Source organism: Ambystoma mexicanum, chromosome 6q (genome assembly GCF_040938575.1).
Source record: "Ambystoma mexicanum isolate Mex_15411 chromosome 6q, UKY_AmexF1_1, whole genome shotgun sequence".
Lineage (NCBI taxonomy): Eukaryota > Metazoa > Chordata > Amphibia > Caudata > Ambystomatidae > Ambystoma > Ambystoma mexicanum.
Window position 1 is genome coordinate 1,614,284,540 of NC_090937.1, and position 22,146 is coordinate 1,614,306,685.

The 22,146-nt window shown below is 43.2% G+C and overlaps 1 protein-coding gene across 1 annotated transcript in view; it reads left to right on the plus strand.

Annotated features, from left to right (window-relative positions):
• Positions 1-22,146, plus strand: part of LOC138516908 (dedicator of cytokinesis protein 2-like) — a 2,920,848-nt gene that overhangs the window by 2,778,157 nt on the left and 120,545 nt on the right. Inside the window, exons 38-39 of the mRNA XM_069632364.1 lie at positions 13,508-13,598; positions 20,282-20,395. Coding sequence (XP_069488465.1) covers positions 13,508-13,598; positions 20,282-20,395 — 205 coding nt within the window. The remainder of the gene's footprint in view (positions 1-13,507; positions 13,599-20,281; positions 20,396-22,146) is intronic.

Genomic DNA, 22,146 nt, shown 5'->3' on the forward strand with positions numbered 1-22,146 from the left:
TCTGAGTCCAAATAATGGAACCAACTCAGGAAGATGGCAAAGTACTGTTTTATTAACAATTATCTAAAACAGGTAGGTTACAACGAACTTCAACAGACGTACAATCAGTCGCTCAGTGATCTCCACAAAACATACAATTCTTATAGTGATAATGCCTCAGTGATGTCATACTACGTGACATTAGTAAGACATACAGGTGATCACACGTAAAAGAGAAATGCGAAGAGATTTGAGAAAAGTGATAAAACACAAGCCTTCCGTGCAGTGGGTAGAAAGGAAAAAGATCCAACAGAAATATAAAAATTGGTTAATAGCACATTGATGCCTCAGAGAACAACAAGATGTTGTAATAATAATGAAATGTCTGAAAAATAAAAATTCTGCGGAATTTTGGAAAGTAATTAACAATGAGTGTAGCATCCAACAAACTACATGTACTAATATGGTGACTGAGTCCAAATAGATCTTACATTTCTCCGAGCTATTTGCCAAAAAAGGCCAGGTGCTGAGTCCATCATTACCAACTTTGCAACGATGGGCGCAAGAGTTTGATAAAGATGACATATCGACAAACATCAAAAAATTATCAGTATCTCGAGCGTCGGGCCCAGATGGGCTAACAAACGAGATTCTGAAGTCCATTCCTGAGGCCTGGGCAGAGTTTTGCAAAGTATTGTTTGACAAAATAGCAACAGTATGCTCTACCCCGGATTCATGGAAGAAGGCAATAGTTATGACAATCTTTAAAAAAAGCCAGTAGAACAAATCCGACAGACTATCGGCCTATTGTGCTGTTGGATGACGTCGAGAAAATGTATGCAACACAATTACAACATAAATTCCATGGTTAACAAACAGCGGGCATCTTGGTCATCTCCAATCGGGATTTGTTAAAGGTGTGGGATGCAGCCTAAATCTCCACCTTATTAATCTAATTAAAATGGACGCCATTAGACAAGAAGGCAAAGTCTATCTTGCCTTTGTTGATCTGTCCTATGTGTTTGATAGCGTAGACAGAGAAATTCTGACAATATGGAACTGTCCAGAGAGCCTCCTAATGGCGATAAAAGAGCTTCATACCAATACAAAGTTTAATATACAGCTGGACTCCAAAGGCACCCTATCTACGCCGATAAAAACTTTCTGTGGAGTCAAGCAGTGCTGCCCCCTTTCGTCGAACATTTTCAACGCGTTTCTATCAGATATTGGTGACGCCTTCAAGAATATCATTGGCTACGATCCAAAAATCTATGGTTCCTCTTGAGTTGGATACTTTATGGTTGATGACCTTGTGTTGATGGTTCTTACGCCTATCGGATTACAATGAAAACGTTATGCCTTAGAGCAATATGTAGCAAAAACCGGCTATATATTAACTCGAGCAAATCAGTGATTCTAACCCTACAGGATGTAGGGAAAAACCACACTCAGATTTGAAAAAAGTTTAAATGGGTGTTGGAAAGAGAAACTTTGAAAAACATCTTGCACACCAAATACTTGGGCATGTTGCTCAGCTCAAGTATAAATGATAATATATGGGTCGAAAAGACTAAAGCAAAATGTCGGCAACTTGGAGTTCAAGCTTCTGTAATTACCAGGAAATACAGCAAATCAGAAGGCTGTGCCGCCATTAATCTTTGGAGCAGAAAATGCTTCAGGCTGCCCATCTTCGTTATGGGCTACTCTGGAGACTATATTCTGGACAAGAGTTTTGAGAGTTTTGAGCTTAAATAGAGGAACCCCTGCTGCTGTAGTCCGATATGATCTTAGCTTGCTTTCCATCAATACTAGAGTTACATGGAATACACTGCCAATATATCGCAAAATGATTATGCCCAATGGTCCTCTGCAATTTGAGATTATACATGATTCTGTCCACAAAGTAATTATGGGTAATCCTCTGTTGAAAAAATCTTGAGTAGCGATAATATCACGCTGGTCAGTAATCCTGATGCTGTCCTGATGCTGTCAAGAAAAAACTGTGGGAACAAGATTGGGCACAGACAGGAATACAAAGATCTGGATATTCGCTTGTGAGAAATGTGCCAGCGGAGGGGAAGTATTACAAGAAACTGTGTCAGTACTTGGAAACCTTCCCTGATAACCACAAAAGAAAACTACTCATGAAATTCAGGATGAATCAATTTAAGACCAAAAAAGTGATTATGCGTTGGACAAAGTACGCGAACTTGAATCCTAGGTGTAGATTCTGTGACAATCATGAGGAGAATCTCAAGCATTTAACTTTATTTTGCAAAGCACTCACAACCGAAAGAACAACTATCCTTGGCCCAGTGATTGAAGGCAAACAGTCGCTCAACGCAAAAGAATGGTGGCAAGATTGTTTCAACGTATCTAATAATTAAGCTAACATTTTCCATAACATTTTTTTAAAGATCATTAATGAGAGACTTGTAAGTATAAACATACAAGAAAACACAGTGAAATTATGTAAAACATCGAAAATGTAGACCCTCTGACTTCTCAGAATGACTAATGAAATAGACTCTAATTCTTTCGATTATTTATGGATTAATTGATCTATTATTGAAGCTATTTTTTGTATGTTTGGTCATTTAAAGATTATTTAAAGGTTTATACAAACCAATAAATAAATAAAAAATTAAAAAATAAAAAACAGTAAGAAAAAGTATAAAGGGTCAGGATTTTTTAAGGGGAACATCTAGATATACACTTTTATAGGAGCTAGGATTGTTACTGGATGTCTATCATCAGGTGGACAATGTATGCCTACCTCTAAAAACATGTAATTTCAGAAACATTAGATACATAGTTTCTTATTGGTCCTACAAACTATAAGGTCCTTCATTATATGGACTAATGCAATTGGTTGGCACGCTTGTGCCATGTCTGGAACATTCAGTTAATTTAGCAGCACGTAAGCCCAGACCCGGGTGCAAGGATTTGTGGCATGGAACTATCTCGCCACCCAATAAGCCCAGCATCTCACATCACCCATGCCTTCTGTCATAAAACCGTCATTATACTTGGCCTTGCAGAGTATCCTTCTCTTTGAGAATGTACTGGAGTGAGGGCACTCGCTATCGTGTCTGGAACTCCAAGTTCAAGCTCTATTTCCATCCTTGTCTCACGTGACAGGAGACCACGATTTGGTCCATTTTGCAGCCTTGAAATGCTCTAAATGAATTAAAACTTGGCATTCGTTGTATTCTTTCTTGTACCTTAACGTGAGAAGGTTCATCCTGAACAAATTCATTCTTCTTCAGAGTCGATAGATGACCTTGATTTCTAGAATCTTAACATCAGGCCAGGCAGCCTCGCCATGCAGCTCCATGGGCCTATTATTCTTGCTGCAACACCAATTTCCATTCCTGCTTCATAGGTTCTCGCTTACTTAATTCATGATATCAATGTCCAGTTTTTGTACAATGGCGGCTTCGCCTGCATGCTATTCACTACTCATAGCTAGCTTTTATGATGACTTAATCTACCTTGCGTTTCAGAGTCTGTACATTTATTGAACGGTTGTTCTCTGTAGCACTTCGTGCACATGTAATCTTCTTCTTTTACATTTGAGAGTTCACTCGATGCTTGACTTCATCATTCGTTTTTTTCAGGATCTATTCATCATCTTCAGCCAGTATCTCGGGACGTTGTGCACTCTTTCTATTGATGTCACTAGCTCCTCTTCTTTGCCCTTTCTCATATTCCTTCAGGAAGTTCCTACTGCAGGTTGTTGTCACTTTGGCAGTACTTTCGATAAGGTTCTCTTAATGGGTATCTTCTTCCAAGCACTCACTGCGGTATTGGCACAACGGCTGGTGTCAAACACAGCACGGTCTCATGTCTCGAATATAGGGGAGGTAGACGGGCGGGATCTCCTGTAGATGTCTACGGCTGCTTCTCTACATTCCCCCCTCTGGTCCAGTCCTCGAACACCTCCTCAAGTCTCTCTGCGTTCTTGTATCTTCTTTGAAGAAGTGTTTCTTGGGTGTCCATATTTTCATCACTCCCCCTCAAGGTGCACGCCATTTGAATACACTCCAGGTCATGTCATTACATTGTCCATTCGGGCTTCAATAGACCCAATGTCCCACATAATTGTTATGATCCTATGGGTTGCAGAATGTGGTTGCTTCAGGTGCTACAATGCTGGCCTCTATGTAACCTCTGATGGCGTCATCAGTCAACTCCTTGACTTCTGGTTCATCCTTAGCATCAATCATGATCTTCATTCCTACTGCCTTCTTTGCTGTTTTCTGACATTGTGCAATTATTATCCTGATAACACAGAATCCGAACATGATCAGCACCAGTATTGCTCTGAGAAACTTAAATAGGTTTTCCATCCAATGAGGAATCCATGACAACAGGATTGCGAACCAACTGTCTTCTTCAATGCCATCTGTCTCATCCTCCATCTTTGTATGCAGGTCTGTTAAAATCGATACAGCCTCTGACAAGGTCCCATTCCCACCGGCGTGAGAAGTTGTAAATGTACAACATGATGGCCGATCTTGGCACAAAGTTCTCCTTCCATTGCTGTGATCATGTCAAGGACATACCTATTCCGGATGGTCATCAGTCGTATGGCCCTCGGCTCTTCTTTAATGGTGTTGAATCCCTTTATGGTAGCATTGATTATCTGCAAAATCTCGCATCTTGTGATGTGCATCCATTTAGCACTGACCGCTGTTTGCAGTCCAAGTACAAATGTAGATGTCATTATCATAGCAGTCTTGCTGAACAGCTTGTGTTCCTCAGGAATGTCTTCATAAGCCTTTATTGATTTGGGTGAAAAATAATTCTCTTTGTTCACCCGTCAAAGTTCAAGGGCTCTTCTTTTTCTAAAGTGGCCGTCCTCTTTTGGGAATGCTTCAATATTTAGATCGCTCTGAGGAATCACCAATGCTGGAACATGGACGAACACAAAAGGACACACTCCACCCCAATTTCTGGGCAATTTCATATATGCCCTAGATCTGCAAGCCCAATATCGATCCATTAGAACAGCTGTCCATTTTCTCATTCTGGGAACGTCAATTGTGGTTTCACACCCTTTATTTTGTCCAACATAATTCTTTCCATGACCCTGGAAACACATTGTTGCATTAACCAATGGAACTACGGCTACTGGGCCTGATTCGTCTTCCACCAATGTCAGTATTTGGAGTACTTGGCCCAAGACTACATGCATTCATCATTCACCTTCTGTATTCCTCATATTGCTTCCTTCCTCAGCAGATGAGCTGCACGGGACATCATTCCATCTTCCCATCCTTTACTTGTGGTAACTCGTCCATAGATCAGCAGTTGTGATCGTTCACAGCATCCAGGCATCCAAGCTTTTTCTGTCATATCAGAACAGTTCATCCTCTTCATTTCCTCGATGATCACCGTAGATTGACCTGCAGCAGGATACAAAAGCATTTGGTTGTCCATCCAAGCTTCTTCTCCACCTCAGTAGTCTTAATATAGTCATCTTGGGAACGACTGTCTTGTTCTCCATTGCAGGGTTGCCCTTGGAATGGTCCCCGAGTAGTACATGCTGCAAGATGACGGAGGCATTTTGCATCGGATGCCGCCACCTTCTTTGAAATGAAAATATTTGCGTATTCATGGCATAGGGGATGTGAGAGAAGACATAGCACTGCTCATCAGATGCTCTTTCCCCCAACTTTTTCATGTGCTGATACCACATATTATTCCCCCGGTGAGCTGAATTGTCTATTTATCCGCTGGTTATCTTCCTCTGCGTCCCTTTTATGTCATATAATGTACCCATAGAGATCAAAGAAATTGTCAACATTTGTACTCATAGTAGGGAAAATCATAGGTGCTCTTAATTCAATGGGACTATTAGGATAAAAGAGACTTTGAAATATAAGGTACAAAAAGATAAAGAGAATAGACATACATATGTATATTATGCATAGAAGTCTGTGCTCTCTCTATAATCACATTATCCTCCTCACAAATAATTTTTAATACAAATATTACATTCTTTTACATTTGTAACTGCACAATCTGTTCAATTATAGCAATGAGGAGTCTTCTTATCACTGGACCATTTTTGAGATCCTGTAAAAAAGTATGGATATTGACATCCCTTCTGACAAGAGTAGAGAAAGACTGAAGTATAAACACAAAGAGAACAACCACAAGCCGGTGTGTGTGACATCCAGCTGACAGGATCTCCACAAAATGAATCTGGATACTGATCCTTTTTCCAATTTCAAATCAAGAAAGGTTGTTTAGACATAATGCTGATGCAATATTCATTTATTCAATTAATTTCTATAAGTTTGGTTCAGCCTCTGGAATTTCTCTGCTGTCTTTGCACTTCCTGCTAAAATATATAAGAAGTGTCAGTTGAGTTCCAGTCCAAAGAAATATGTGCTAAAGACTAACTGCTGTATCATCCTTCTTCTTGGTCATTGATAGAGTGCACATGCGGAAATTCTGCTTCTTGTCTTGCTTCTGGGTCAGCAACCACTGGAGGGAGAGCCTCGTCTTTATAAACCTTTACTTTTGCAGCCAAGATCGTCTTCCTGATACCTTAACTGCAGAAGAGGAGACTTCCTCAACAACAAAGGGGCCATTAAACCTAGGTGTGTGCCACCTTCTAGTAAAAGTCTTAACAAGGATTAAGTAACCAACATATAACTTTGGCGGTGGCAATAGTTCACTTGAATTGGTCGCTGAATTGTCGTCTTCTGTTTTACTTGACCCCTGCCTCCAATGTTTGATTTGGTCTGAATGGAAAGAAACACCGGCAGTCATACATGTCAAACAATCATGCATCTCACCACCTAGAGTCGTGGCTACACTCTGGGCATCACTCCTCACTCTAGATGGTGGTGTATGAGGTGTTCTCATGCGACGCCCTGTCACTAACTCGTGAAGGGTGAGGTGGTGGTCAGAACCTGGCTGATCCGAAGGCCATATAAGGCTAGAGTTAGGCAATATAGCCATCCCTTATTTAAAGTCAATTTAATCTTGTTGATCCTCTCTTTGAGGAGGCCATTGAGTCTCTCACATATTCCATTATCTTGTGAGTGTTATGCAGAAGAAGACTTGTGCTTTATACTCAATAGAAGCCCTATTTGTTTGATTAACTCATTGACAAAATGTGGCACATTATCAGATCTTAGTACTTCGCACACAACCCACCTCGGGAAGATTTTGCACACTAAATATGTTGCTGTGCGAGTGGCGTCAAGGTGTACACATTGACCCAGCTTTGATCCACCTGTCATGTCAAAATAGTCGATATGTAAATGCTGTAATGGCCCATTTGGTCGGGGTATTTCACCTCTGATTGTTCTAAGTGTATGCCCAGCAGTAAACATTTGAAACACAATGCAATTCACCATGAACTGTGCAACGTGTTCCAGTAGATTAGGAACAAACCAGTCTTCTGCAATAGTGGCAGCAAGACTTTCTCTGGTTATATGCACGTGGTAATGCAGTTGTTCAAGTGTGACTTTCAATAATGCTGCTGGCGTCACTGGCTTTCCAGTGCTTTCCTGTCAATATAATGCTTCTGTGCGAGATAAAGAACACCCTCTTCATTTCCATAGCTCTTGCTCTTTTTTTGGGGCTCTGCCCTGAATCTCTATTAGTTGCGCAATTGACAGCATATTAAACCCCTCTCGTACTAACTTTCTTAAATATCTTCAGTATGAAACTTGATATATCTGGGGAATATGCAACCCTTTTAGCTTCTATGTCTGTGGCTTCGTTTCAGCAAGAGATAAAGTCTATTTGTTTAGTATGGGCTGTGCATTTTACGACTGCAATGGCTCATGGGAGTTGCAGTGCCTTAATGAACCTATCCAATAAGGATGCATGTAGCACTGGGGAGCTGTCTGCACAGAGATAGCCTTTCCTTTTTCAACATGACAGCACTGCGTGTACGGTTGATGTCACATAGGAAGAGTCACTGTACATTGTCACTTCATGTCTTTCATGTTTCTCAAGCGTGGCGATAAGCACTACTAATTCTGGTGCTTGCACCAAAAAGTGCTGGAGTAGTCTTGCACTCGCTACCACCTCAAATTCACCATTTAATCTGTGCCTTACAACTACGGAGCCTGAATGCCTCTGCCACTAGTTTGGTCAATTTTCAAAGAACCGTCAATTAAAAAAAAATCTCCTCTCCTGCCAAAGCATTTTCTTTTACACGGGTATATCATAAAATATTCAATATAATTTGCATGGTCATGCACATGATCACCTTCTTCTACTGGTTCAGCTACGAACATGGCTGGATTCACCATTTTACATCTTACAATTTTAATCGCTAGATTGGAAATAATTACTCCGTAACCTGAAGCTCTTTGGGATGTCAATGTGCCCTTGGGTTTCTCTAAAATGGCAAATAAGGCATGCTCCACATAAAAGAGTCATAGAACAGCCCATGACAATACTTGTGTACTTCTCAATTGCAAATGCGGCAGCTGCCAAAGATTGTTCGCACAGGAACTGTCCTCTCATTACTGGATCTAAAATCCTGCTATAGTATGGCAAAGGTTTGCATCCGAATGTCGTCCTTTGCTGCTGTCATCACTGCGCCATTTGTGTGTCATCAATTGGACAGAGTCTTGCCTACATGCATCCTCTATTTTACTGCAAATTAATAATTAATATGTCATCTGCGTACTGTATCACAGCACATTTAACATCGATATTGCCTAGATCCATCTGTAGGACCTTGTTAAAGATTGATGGGGACTAACAATACCCTTGAGGAAGAAGAGTATGTTGTAATCTTTTTTGTCTGAACATAAATTAAGTCAAGTCTTGCGAGTCCTTCTGCAATGAGATCAAGAAAAAAAACGATTTTTCAAATTGATAACCATGAAATACTGAGCTTCAACTGGGATACTACACAATATTGTTGCAGGAATAGGAACTAAAGGAAACTCTGCCTCTACAATTTGATTAAGAGGCCTAAGGTCCTGACTAAATCTCCATGACCCCCATTTAGATTTGACCCACAAAACTGGCCCACACTAGCATTTTGCGTTGTTGGTTTGGGCATTGCCCTATTGCCCACTCTGAGCCTGGCATTTTCATTGGAGCATGAACATTTTTTACCAGGAACTGGGCATGTTTTAATGGCATATTTGGGCAAAGCTAAGCTAACTTGGGTGTTACTATGTGATGATGGGGTTGCAGTGGGGGTGGCTGGGTCCTACTTGAACCTGTGACCTGCAGATCACACACAGATTGCAGAAGCAAAGGCTCAACCTGCTGAGCTATTGTACCAGCTAACCAGCGAAGGCATATATTCTTACTGTGGCATGGCTTTTTTTTACTGGCATTAAGACAAAGCCAACAAGAGCATGTTCTTACGTGGGGAAACGGTATATATTGGCATTGCCAGGATGAACATGTTTTGGTATAGCATTGTTACTAGTATCGTGGGCAAAGCAAAAATGAGTATTTCCTTATGTGGGAATACTGCCATATGTAGGAGCACCAGAATGGACGTGTTTGGGCACAATCAGTATGAAAATGTTTTTTACACTTGCAGTGTACTGGCATACAGTGCGCAAAGGCATTATAAAAGTGTGTTTGAAAATGCTCCTGTGCATTGTTATGTCTTACCCTCCTAAACCGATAGTAAACTGTATGACGTTTTACCTAATGTATCACAGAACGTGTACTGTAAAATTCACCATTTCAACGCCTTATTTAAAAAAATGTCTCTGGGAGAGAACCCCTCTGAACCTCCCTGGGTTTGTTCACTTTCCCCGCTACGCTTGGTAGCTCCTACAGATTCGGTCGGGAGCAGAACAAGCCCAGTTCCCTCTTTGGTTTGCCTTTAGGGTGAGCCCTACTCTGTTTGCCCAAGGCCCCAGTTATTACACAATCCTTACACCTGGGGGTGAAAGATGCATCGAATGGTCCATAGAAGGCATAATATTTATAAGGGTGGATCAACATCAAAATAGGTTTAATGACCACACTCACTTCCATATTTCAAAACTTCCATCCAGCCGCCCCAACATTGTGCGGCTCGCTCCAGCCCTGGTGCCTCGGCAAGTGATGTCTTGCTAAAACAAATTCTAACCCTCCATTTCACTATTAACAAAAAGTATACAGAACAAGCATGTGGTGTGTTTCTGAAATTCAAATCCAAAATGTATCAAACATCCAATAAAGCATGTAAAGGCCTGGATTCATATCTTAAAATCAAGAATGAAAGATCCAGGATACCTGCTATTAAAAATGATACATGGGAAACAGTAACATCTGATACAGACATACTGGATGTCTTTACTAAATTCTATGCAAAGTTATCCTACTCTGATCACACTCACATTAATCTTAACTTCAACACATTTTTTGAACTTCAACACATTTTTTGATCGTTTAAAGCAACCACCCTATTAGTATTGATCTAAGTAGCCTAGATGGTCCCATTCATATTAATGAAATCAATAGAGCAATTAAGGATTTTAACAAAGGTAGTGTCAGGACCTGATGGGTTTGCTATGGATTTCTTCACACATCTCTCTTCGTCTCTTTCATCCAAGCTTGAATCACTCTACACATTATTTTCCAAGGTTGATAAATCACAAGGTTCCTTTACAGAAGCCCTTCTGATCCTTTTTCCTAAACAAACTAAAGATAATGAATTGCCCAAGAATGATAGGTCAATTGAAACACTTGTGTAAAGGCACGTTATAAGTACCATAACATATCATATCATATATCCTGTCATATCAATTTCATTAATTAATTCAGATTGGAAAATATTTACAAAAAATGTAGCCAATAGAACGGAATCCTTTACGTATAAACAAATCAATCCAGATCAAGTGGGATTAGTCAAAAGTAGAATCATTTCAGAAAACTCCAGACAATTCTTGATCTCTTGCATTATATTCAAAAGAAAAACCACCCTAAAACACCCTATAGCGATCGCTCTTAACGCGGAAAAAGCCTTTGATCGTGTTGAATGGGATTTTCGGTTCCAAGCCCTTATATCATCTGCATACACTTAGAGTTCTGAGTTTATGCAGATGATATATGGATCTTCCTTAACAACCCGACAACAACTCTTCCACTCTTACTGGATACGATCAATCTATTTTCCTAGTTTTCAGGTCACAAGCTAAACAAGGTCAAATCAGAGACCCTCCCCCTTAGTGCCTACTGTGCTAAAGAAGATGAGGTCCTCTTTAGTCTCAATTGGAATCCTACCTCTATTGATTACCTTGGTATCTCAATTGCCCCTTCATTACCTCAAATCGTTAAAATTAACCTACAAAATGTACAGTAAAAATGAACCAAATTTGTAACACCATGGTCTCCTCTATACCTGTCCTGCTATGGAAGATTAGAGGCCATTAGAATGAGGTTCACATCCATGATCGTGTACTATTTGCAAATGCTTCACATTCCTTTAGCATTCTCCTTTAAATCCATCAACAAGATACTTAGAGATTTCCTTTGGGGCCCAAAGAAAAAAAAAGTATTGCCGCCAAAAAACTAAGATATCAATGGGTGAATGGAGATGGCAATTTCCCTAATTTCAAGAATTATCACAGAGCCTTTGGTCTCAAACAAGCCAAAAATCGGTTCGCAGTTAATGATGATGTAAGCCCACCTACTTGGTTAACTGTTGAAAGGACTCTTGTTGCACCATTTGATATCAAAGATACAATATATATTTTTAATGGACCCAAATTAGGCTTTTCTAAAATGATTTGCCTCTTCAGCTCGTATATGTAGGGCTTTCTGTTCTATCAGATTAATCAACCAGCTGAGGCCCTTTCCCCCCTCATTTGCTGCAATGGCTATATAACAATAAATACTAGACCTATTTTCCTGAAAGTTTGGATTAATAAAGGGATTAACTATATTGTTCAACTAATTACAGATGGCAATATCCTTCCAGTAGAAGAATTTAAAAACAAATTCTTTTTGCCAACATCTCCTATCAGTCAATATCTGAATGTAATGAATGCATGTGTAAGATGTCTGCAGCAGAAGTGTTTCCCAGAAAAGACTTGTTGATATTCCCAGAATGCATATTATTGAATCCCCTAATGTATTTGAACCATCCATAAAGTTATAAGGTCTGAAAGAACCCCCAATACTCTATGGTCATCTGAATTGCAATGGGAAGAAGATTGTGGAACACATTTTGGGGTCGGATTGTGGTCAAGATATGGTATAAGACAAAATTATTTCTACATCAGTAAACCTAACTCAGTATCTTTACTTTTTCATAGATAGAGCATTTATCACATGTAAGAAACTTTTCCTGTCTAAATTAACAGATGATGATTTATGGTGGTCGTGCCACTCAGCTCCAGGGTACTTTTGACACATTTCTTTCTACTGTCCATTGATAAAGTCATTTTGGAACCAGGTTTGGACCTCTCTTCAACGGATTTCAAGATCTATATTCCTTTGAATTTGACCAACATCCTACTTGGTAGCCTAGCTTTCAATGAGAGCAGAATCAAGTCATCTTTCAATATATTCGACCTGTTTATACTTCTGGCGGTACGTTTAATTAAATCAAATCTGAAAGATTTCAGCAAAACCTCCATAAAAGGTCAGTGGAATAACATATGTGATGTCCATAGAATGGAAAAATGTGCTGCTAGCACTCCCTCTCTCTCTGTAAGACATGAGTCAAGATGGTGTTTCTTTCTTGATTACTTAAATGATACAAATAATTAACTTACTTGACTGATATATTGTTAACCCTATATATGGATATACTGCTGTTCTGCTTTGTACTAGTATCAATTTGAGAGGGTTTTTGTTTCTCCCTTCCTTAACGTTACCCCCATCCCCTTTCTTATACTCAATTAGTCTGAGTAACTCGAGCATATAAAATTCATTTTATACCAATTGGATTCCTAGTTAATATGTTAGAAATTTCTTAAAGTTATGAATTTCACCCTATAGCTGATCCCTAATTATTACTGTATAAATGCATCTAGATGTGCTTGTGTGCTTTGTAATACAATTGATATTTCATATAAACTCAGATTGTCATTGTTTACTCTGGTACTAAATAAATAATAAGCTTTAATCTAAAAAAAAAGAACTTGTTAGCAGACACAGGTAGCATATATATAAGGCCCTTGATGGCACCCACATGTGGGATCTATCGAGTCTGGGGGCAGCACACATGGATAGCTTGCGGAGATGCAGGCAGCATGTATGTATCCTGACGACAGACACTGGCAGCATGGATAAATACCGCGGTGACAGACACAGGGAGCACACCTGCATAGCAGGTGCAGGCAGGATATACAGACCCTGTGGCAGGCACACACAGTACATATACACACGCAGGTAGCCCACCTATAGAGCTTAACGTCAAGCCTAGGCATCATGTATTGAGCCCGATGGCAGACCCCAGCAGCCTTCACAGAGCCTGATGCCAGGCACAGACCCTTATGCAAAGCCTGATGCCAGGCACAGACACTTATGCAAAGCCTGATGCCAGGCACAGACACTTATGCAAACCTTTGCCCTTGTTCCCCAGGTACCTCTACAAGCTGAAGGACCTTCACGTGAGCTACGAGAACTACACGGAGGCCGCCTTCACGCTGCTGCTGCACGCCAAGCTGCTCAAGGTGAGATCTGGGGGCCCTCTCTCAGGCACCACCCACGGGGGATGTTGGGGGGAGGGCGTGCTGTGTCATGCACGGGTGCATCGCCTCGGTGGTAGGTGCGCTGAGGTGACTGCAGTGCTGCGCTCATGAGAAGCTTTCGTTTCCTAGGTTTGTGAAACGTGTTCTCGGCTGCCATTGTGTTCATCCTACGTTCTCAACACGCAAAACTATCATTATGAGTAGCTCACCCCCACTGTGGTGGGAAGCAGGCCTCTGCCTTAACCTCCCATGGAGCTACAAGTCACGGGGAGCCCCGGGCAGCAGTGGCAGCTGAACACTGCTCCCGCTGCTGTGATGGGTCGTCACTGGATACCTCCTTTCTGCAGCAAACAGAGAAAGCACCGTCCACTGCGCCTACACTGGGGCAAGTCCATGCCCCCCGCACAACAATGTTAGGACAGCTTCTCCCTGTGCCCAGCTTCGATCCTACATCACTGATGAGTGCAGTGTGGGGGCATGCTTGCACCTTTCACGATCCGTGAAGAATTGCCATTCTAAACACACTGCACTACTGCAAAGGGCCTCTTCTCTCACACAGCACTGACCAAAGCAAAGTGTCCATTCTCATACCGCACCTCTCAGAGCAATGTGGGAATTCTCTCACAAAGCACTGATCCGTGCAACGTGTCCGTTCTCATACCGCACCTCTCAGAGCAATGTGGGAATTCTCTCACACAGCACTGATCCGTGCAACGTGTCCCTTCTCATACCGCACATCCCAGTCTGGGATGTGCGGTATGAGAAGGGACACGTTTGGGAATTCTCTCACACAGCACTCAGCAGTGCGATGTGTCCCTTCTCATACCTCACATCTCAGAGCAATGTGGGAATTCTCTCACACAGCACTGACCAGTGCAACGTGCCCCTTCTAATACCGCACCTCTCAGAGCAATGTGGGAACTCTCTCACACAGCACTGACCCGTGTAATGTGTCCCTTCTCATACCGCACCTCCCAGAGCAATGTGGGAATTCTCTCAAACAGCACTCACCAGTGCAATGTGTCCCTTCTCATACCGCACCTCTCAGAGCAATGTGGGAATTCTCTCGCACAGCACTGACCAGTGCAACGTGTCCCTTCTCATACCGCACATCTCAAAACTATGTGGGAATTCTCTCGCACAGCACTGATCCGTGCAACGTGTCCCTTCTCATACAGCACCTCTCAGAGCAATGTGGGAATTCTCTCACACAGCACTGACCCGTGTAATGTGTCCCTTCTCATACCGCACCTCTCAGAGCAATGTGGGAACTCTCTCACACAGCACTGACCCGTGTAATGTGTCCCTTCTCATACCGCACCTCCCAGAGCAATGTGGGAATTCTCTCACACAGCACTGATCTGTGCAACATGTCCCTTCTCATACCGCACCTCTCAGAGCAATGTGGGAACTCTCTCACACAGCACTGACCCGTGTAATGTGTCCCTTCTCATACCGCACATCCCAGAGCAATGTGGGAATTCTCTCACACAGCACTGATCCGTGCAGTGCGTCCCTTTTCATACCGCACCTCTCAGAGCAATGTGTGAATTCTCTCACACAGCACTGACCAGTGCAACGTGCCCCTTCTCATACCGCACATCCCAGAGCAATGTGGGAATTCTCTCACACAGCACTGATCCGTGCAGTGCGTCCCTTTTCATACCGCACATCTCAGAGCAATGTGGGAATTCTCTCACACAGCACTGACCCGTGTAGGGTGTCCCTTCCCATACCGCACATCTCAGAGCAATGTGGGAACTCTCTCACACAGCACTGACCAGTGCAATGTGTCCCTTCTCATACCGCACATCTCAGAGGAATGGGGACATTGTTACACACTGCATTGATAAGTGCAAAGGTGGCAAATGCACTTTCTCTCACACAGCGCCATCAGTGCAATGTGTCCTTTCTCATACAGCACATCTCAGAGGAATGGGGACATTGTTACACACTGCATTGATAAGTGCAAAGGTGGCAAATGCACTTTCTCTCACACAGCGCCATCAGTGCAATGTGTCCTTTCTCATACAGCACATCTCAGAGGAATGGGGACATTGTTACACACTGCATTGATAAGTGCAAATGTGGCACATGCACCTTCTCTCACACAGCGCCATCAGTGCAATGTGTCCTTTCTCATACAGCACATCTCAGAGGAATGGGGACATTGTTACACACTGCATTGATAAGTGCAAATGTGGCAAATGCACTTTCTCTCACACAGCGCCATCAGTGCAATGTGTCCTTTCTCATACAGCACATCTCAGAGGAATGGGGACATTGTTACACACTGCATTGATAAGTGCAAATGTGGCAAATGCACCTTCTCCCACACAGCGCCATCAGTGCAATGTGTCCTTTCTCATACAGCACATCTCAGAGGAATGGGGACATTGTTACACACTGCATTGATAAGTGCAAAGGTGGCAAATTCACCTTCTCTCACACAGCGCCATCAGTGCAATGTGTCCTTTCTCATACAGCACATCTCAGAGGAATGGGGACATTGTTACACACTGCATTGATAAGTGCAAAGGTGGCAAATGCACTTTCTCTCACACAGCGCCATCAGTGCAATGTGTCCTTTCTCATACAGCACATCTCAGAGGAATGGGGACATTGTTACACACTGCATTGATAAGTGCAAATGTGGCACATGCACCTTCTCTCACACAGCGCCATCAGTGCAATGTGTCCTTTCTCATACAGCACATCTCAGAGGAATGGGGACATTGTTACACACTGCATTGATAAGTGCAAATGTGGCAAATGCACCTTCTCCCACACAGCGCCATCAGTGCAATGTGTCCTTTCTCATACAGCACATCTCAGAGGAATGGGGACATTGTTACACACTGCATTGATAAGTGCAAAGGTGGCAAATTCACCTTCTCTCACACAGCGCCATCAGTGCAATGTGTCCTTTCTCATACAGCACATCTCAGAGGAATGGGGACATTGTTACACACTACACCAATCACTTCAGTATATGATTCTAGCACAGCGCACTGGAGTGTTCAATGGGGCACTCTATTAGACTGCACTAATCAGTGTAACATGGGCATTCTATAACCCCGCACTGATCCGTGCAATGTACTCCTTTTCATATAGCACATCTCAGATCAATGTGCACTTTCTCTCATGCATACAGCATCTCAGACGATTGGGGACATTGTTACATCCTGCAAAGATCAACGCAATATTGACATCTATGTGTGAGGAATTCCACCATCCGCAGGGTGGGTGTGCAGTCGCCTGAGTTTTTTTGTTGTTGAAATTTTAAAAGAAATTGAATGATGGTAGATCAACCTCTGGAAAATGTGTGCGGCTAATCCGCACACATTTTCCTATGCTCACTGCATGACATACACATAGACATACGTACTCTGGGTCTACACAGCCTTCAGGCGCCGTCCCCCTGTTATATTTATTTGGGCTATGACAGCCAGGATTTCACCCTGTCTTCTCAGAAAGGGAAGGGAAAACAGTTCCCCTGCCATGGCCAGCCTAATTAACTAACTAACTAACAAAGGCTTTGCATACTAATCAGAGTTTTAATTCAAACAGGCCCACATGGGGCCTGGCTGCAGAGGCTAACAATCTTTAATATGCACTGTGTCAACCTAAAGCCAGCTCCTGCCCTTAGTATCAATGAACAGTGAAATGTCATGTCTGGACTGCGTGTTGCAGTAGTCATCCCCGCAGGGGGACTCCATCCAGAAGGTACAAGTAGGTGGATTGACAGAGCCAGAAAGTATGGTCCCACTGCAGCTTCAAGGGAGACCTGCCAAATTAATCAGGAACCACAGAGATCTCCTTGAACCAGAGAGACCCTTTGACCTACAACAGACAGGAAGATGGGTGGGACTTAGTATTACATGTGTTCACCCCTTTACCTTTTCCGCTGCAAAGCACTCTGGTTATGACATCATGCATACAGGAGATTGTTGGTGGGGAACCATGATTGGTTCATTAAGGTAGGCTTACCCTACAAAAATCACTGTGGCCCATTTGGCTTTAAAAGAGGGTTGAACCCTCTTTTGAGTAGATCATCTGAAGACTTTGCAAGGAGTAGGAAGAAGAGCTCAGCATTGGAACCTGGCAAAGGTAGATTCTGCCTTACATCTTCTGCCAGTGAAGGAAGGCCAGGACCTCCAAGAGGGAAGCAAGATTCCTCCCCTAAACATCCCCCGCGGAACAGGAGGAGGTACTGAATACAGAGGACCCCCACAGCTCCAGAAGCGGTCCCCAGCCAGCACACAGTGTGCCCTGCTAGGTTCCGCCAGCAAGCTTCCTAGGTGGGAAGTGCCAGAGAGTCACTGAACAAAGGTCAAGGTCATTGCCTGCAAACACTCTCCTCAGCTTTGGGCCGTCCGCCTTAATAGATGACATGAGCCCTGCGAAGAAGATAGGAGGAGTGTCACGACAAACGTCAACCAGCGTCCATCTTTTAAGGACTTTTGTGTGGCAGTCGAGCCCTTGAACTGCAACCGGCTGCACCAGTGACTGTTGCCATGCTGCAGTCACTAAAGCTGTCAGAGAAGCCTCGACCAGCATTCCAGATCCGAAAACCAGCAGAGAGACAATGATTCTTGACCCCGACCCACTGTGTAGGCCAGCCTGCAGCCATCCATACAGCCTCGCTCGATGACCTGCCTGCCGCCTGATACCCCGATCTTGTACTCTGTCTCAGAAGCATAAAAACACCCTTAAACCGAGTTGACGCTGTCGAGCACCAAGAACTTCTACAAGCACAAGGAACATTGTGGTTCTGTCGCCCTGGTTCTTCTCCAAAGGCCCCTAGTGACATTTTACCACGCATTGCTCCCTTGGTGCTGAAACCAAGTATCCTTGAACTATTAAGATTAATTACTTTACAAACTACTGTCCTGTCAGTATCCAGAGTGCAAATCATTTCCTTCTTGAAACTGTCCTCTACATTCATTTACGGGGGCGGGAGGGGGGGGAGGGCTGTATTTTGTAGTGTGGTAGAACTGTTTGTTTAACAATGATAAAGTAGACATTTGTATACAACCTTGACAGGAAAGTCCCTTTTATCATTGGGTAATAATTGTATTTTCACTGTGTTGCAACCAACCAACAATCCATAACCTTTTGGAGATAAGCCTGCCGTTCCATCCACGTTACCAAAATTGGACAAGGAGGTTTATTATTGACTTATGTTTCTAATCTGTTCGGATCCCTTCTGGTGTACTAGAGGTGTGAGGCTGATTGATGGTTTAGCAACCGATATTCATCCCTGGACCACTGGCATTTAAGTGGAGGATGTACCCACAGCCTTGTGCTGGAGGTGGTTCCTCCCCTTTGAAGCCAAAAATGGGCATAATTTCTGCCAGTGGTAACTCCACCAAAAATCACACAGAGTTCTAGAGACTCCAAAATGGGGGAATACCACTTGTACCACTTGTAATCCCATGGTAAACCCACTGGACCAAGTGATGGTAGCGGTAACTGATTTTGGCAGTAATTCAGCAGGATTACTGCTCAATTACCACCACACTCAGAATGAGGCCCTTTGCTCCCAATAGGATTTTCTTCTGTTGTCTTTTTCTCTTACTATGTCACGCTGACTCGACACAGTTCCAACCAATAGTTTCCTATGGTTGGAGAAAAACAAAGCTGATTCTGACTACCCCTTTTGTGATGCAAGGCAGGGGGCACGTGAAGCCTTTCTGAGCATGCGCGCGCCCCTGCACTTATGTGTGTCTGTGTGTCTGTGTTTGTATGGTTATTTATTTATTGTTGATTTGAATAGTGCAAGCTGTAAAAAAAAAAGTTACTTTGTAGAATTGTTTAACACCATGTACGTTATGGTGGGTTTAAAAAATGCATAAACAAAACCTCGCTGAAATGTGAGAACAGAGTAGGCCATTTCAGCTAAGGCACACATTACACACTGCCAACCAGTGCACACCTGGAATCATACCGCAATGCCCCTTTGCTCCAATCATGTCAAGGCTGCACGACACTGGTGGTTTCTAATGCAAGTGAAATGCATATATGTGGTTATCTGCAGCCGTGAGAGCTGCCTGGCTTTCGTTGCCATAACTATGTGTATAAAATGTCTCCCCTAGTAGACAAAGATAATGTTCTGGAGCAAAAACGCATGCTTTTCAGCTAATTTGCATACCCATAATGCAATATTCTGTGGCTTTGAACTGGGTGAACTTCCAGGGATGACTACTGGGTGGCGCTGTGGCATCTGTGTTATGTTAGCCGCATCCGCCTATTTTACAATATATGTACCCCACGGGGGGAGGGGTAGCTTCCGATTCAACTGACCCTCTGACGTTAATAAAAGTGGCCTGCTGGCAGCCTATCTTAAAGCCAACTCAAGTGGTGGTGTATTTATTTACCTGTAAGTCTAATGATGTCTGTGTCCGAGTTTCAGCATATGTGTGGACTGGCAATTGGGAAGGAGGAAAAGCCTGGATGTGAGGCCTCCTACCACAATGCAACTATAGGGTTAATGAGGGAAAGCCAAAAAGCCCTACATTTCTACACAAACATCAAATCTGGTTAAGCTCTACCTTTGACATGTTGTTAGTTTCTAGCTCCTCAAATGGTCTGTTTGAACATGTACTTAACACACCCTGGCACAAGTGGCATTCAACTACTACTTTATCTCTGTTCGTCTCCAGTGGTCGGATGACCCAAATACGGCGCACATGCAGGACCGACACCACCTGCACACCCAGCGGCAGCTGAAGGAGGCGCTCTACCATGACATCATTGAGTACTTCAACAAGGGCAAGGTAAGGCAGCAACTTGAAGCCAATGAGCCAGCCTTGAGGCACTGGTGCCAGAGGAGCGAACAATAGCACATCAGACCTGCCATCAATAGAGCTTAAGGGGTTTGTAGAAGCTGCTCAGGATAAATACACGTAGCATTGCATCAGGCTCTCTGCCTGGTGACCTTCTCCTAGAGCACTAGCAAGGTGGGGCATCGATTGCCCGTGTCGCTTATGCACTCCTTTTAAGAGAGGCCGTCTCTTGACTTCGCATGCTTCCTCGTATCCCTGAACGTACCTTTTGATATATAGATATATATTCTGAGCCGCAACAGCAAGGCATTGTGGGTATGAAAATTAGCCAAAATGCAAACCTTTTCTCCAGGAAAGTGTCTTTGTCTAAGAGGGCAGTGCTCCTAAATACATAGCTTAATCAACCCAAGATTGGCATTTTGCAAGGCTGTCAGGACAACTACATACCTGGTTTCACCCTTATTTCCTCTTAGACAAAGACAATTTCCTGGAGAAAAGGTTTGCTTTTGGGCTAATGTGCATACCCACAATGCCTTGCTGTTGTGGCTCAGAACTGGAGGAAACTTCCAGCAATGGCTACTAGGTGGCGTTGTGGAATGCGCGACTTGGCTCAAATGAACTTTCCTACTTTCACAATTCAGGTGAAAGGATTTTTTTTCAAACCTTTTATAAACCCGGTGATATATATATATATTTAAAAAAAGAAGTAGTTGCACTTCTCCCAAGGAGGGACGGCACTCTCCAAGTTACGGTCGTATGCCAGTTGGAAATTCCTTAAAGTTAGCCCATCACGCAACAACGAGTTTGTTCATATATCCAGTTTTATTTTGGCATCGGTAAAACAGATTCGCCTCGGTACAACGCGTTTCGCAACGCCCCTGTTTCTTGATCACGTACGAGATATATATAACTAGTCCAAGAACGGAGTCTTTTGGAATGAGTGTCGCCGGCCCAAGGAATAGTGTAAGACTGATCAGAGAGATAAGATGGAAAGCAGTAGAGAGAAGAACCAGGTGTACCAGGAGAAGATAGAAAAGTAGAAGTGGTAGAGTGGTCCAGCATATCAAGTGCCTCAGACAGACCTGAAAGAACAAGAAGAGAAGACTGTTTAGAGCAGAGGCCTGAAACCTTTGGCTCACCAGATGTTTCGGACTACAAATCTAAACAAGGCCTCTCTAAGAAAGTCTCCTCCAAACAGGTGCTCTCCTGTTCCTCCAGAACTATCAAGGACAACAGTGCCTCCCTTGCTCCAGCCTTGGCTGATATCTACAATCACTTCTTTGCCATTGGCTCCTTCCCACTTCCCCCCAACCACTCCTGTGTGCACCCTCTCCTTAAAAAGACTTCTGCCCTCCCTTCCTGGCCCGCTAACTACTACCCTATCTCCATTTCCCCTTTCCTGGTCAAACTCTTGGAAGAGCTTGCCATCTCCCAGCTTATCCACCACATGGAATCTGTTGCTTGTCTCCACGCCCATCAGTCTGGCTTCAGAGCAGCCAGAGACACAGAAACTACTCTCTTGAACACCTGTGAAGACCTGATCTCAAATTCCGATTCCAACCACCCCCCCCCCCCGTTCTCATCCTTCTCGATCAATCATGGCCACCATTATAAATCGGCTCCATGATACCCTTGGCATCACGGATCTGGCACTGGACTGGTTGACCTCCTTCCTATCTGACCAATCTTCCCAGGTTCAACTGGGCCCTTTCCTCTTCTCCACCACACTCTCCACCTGTGGT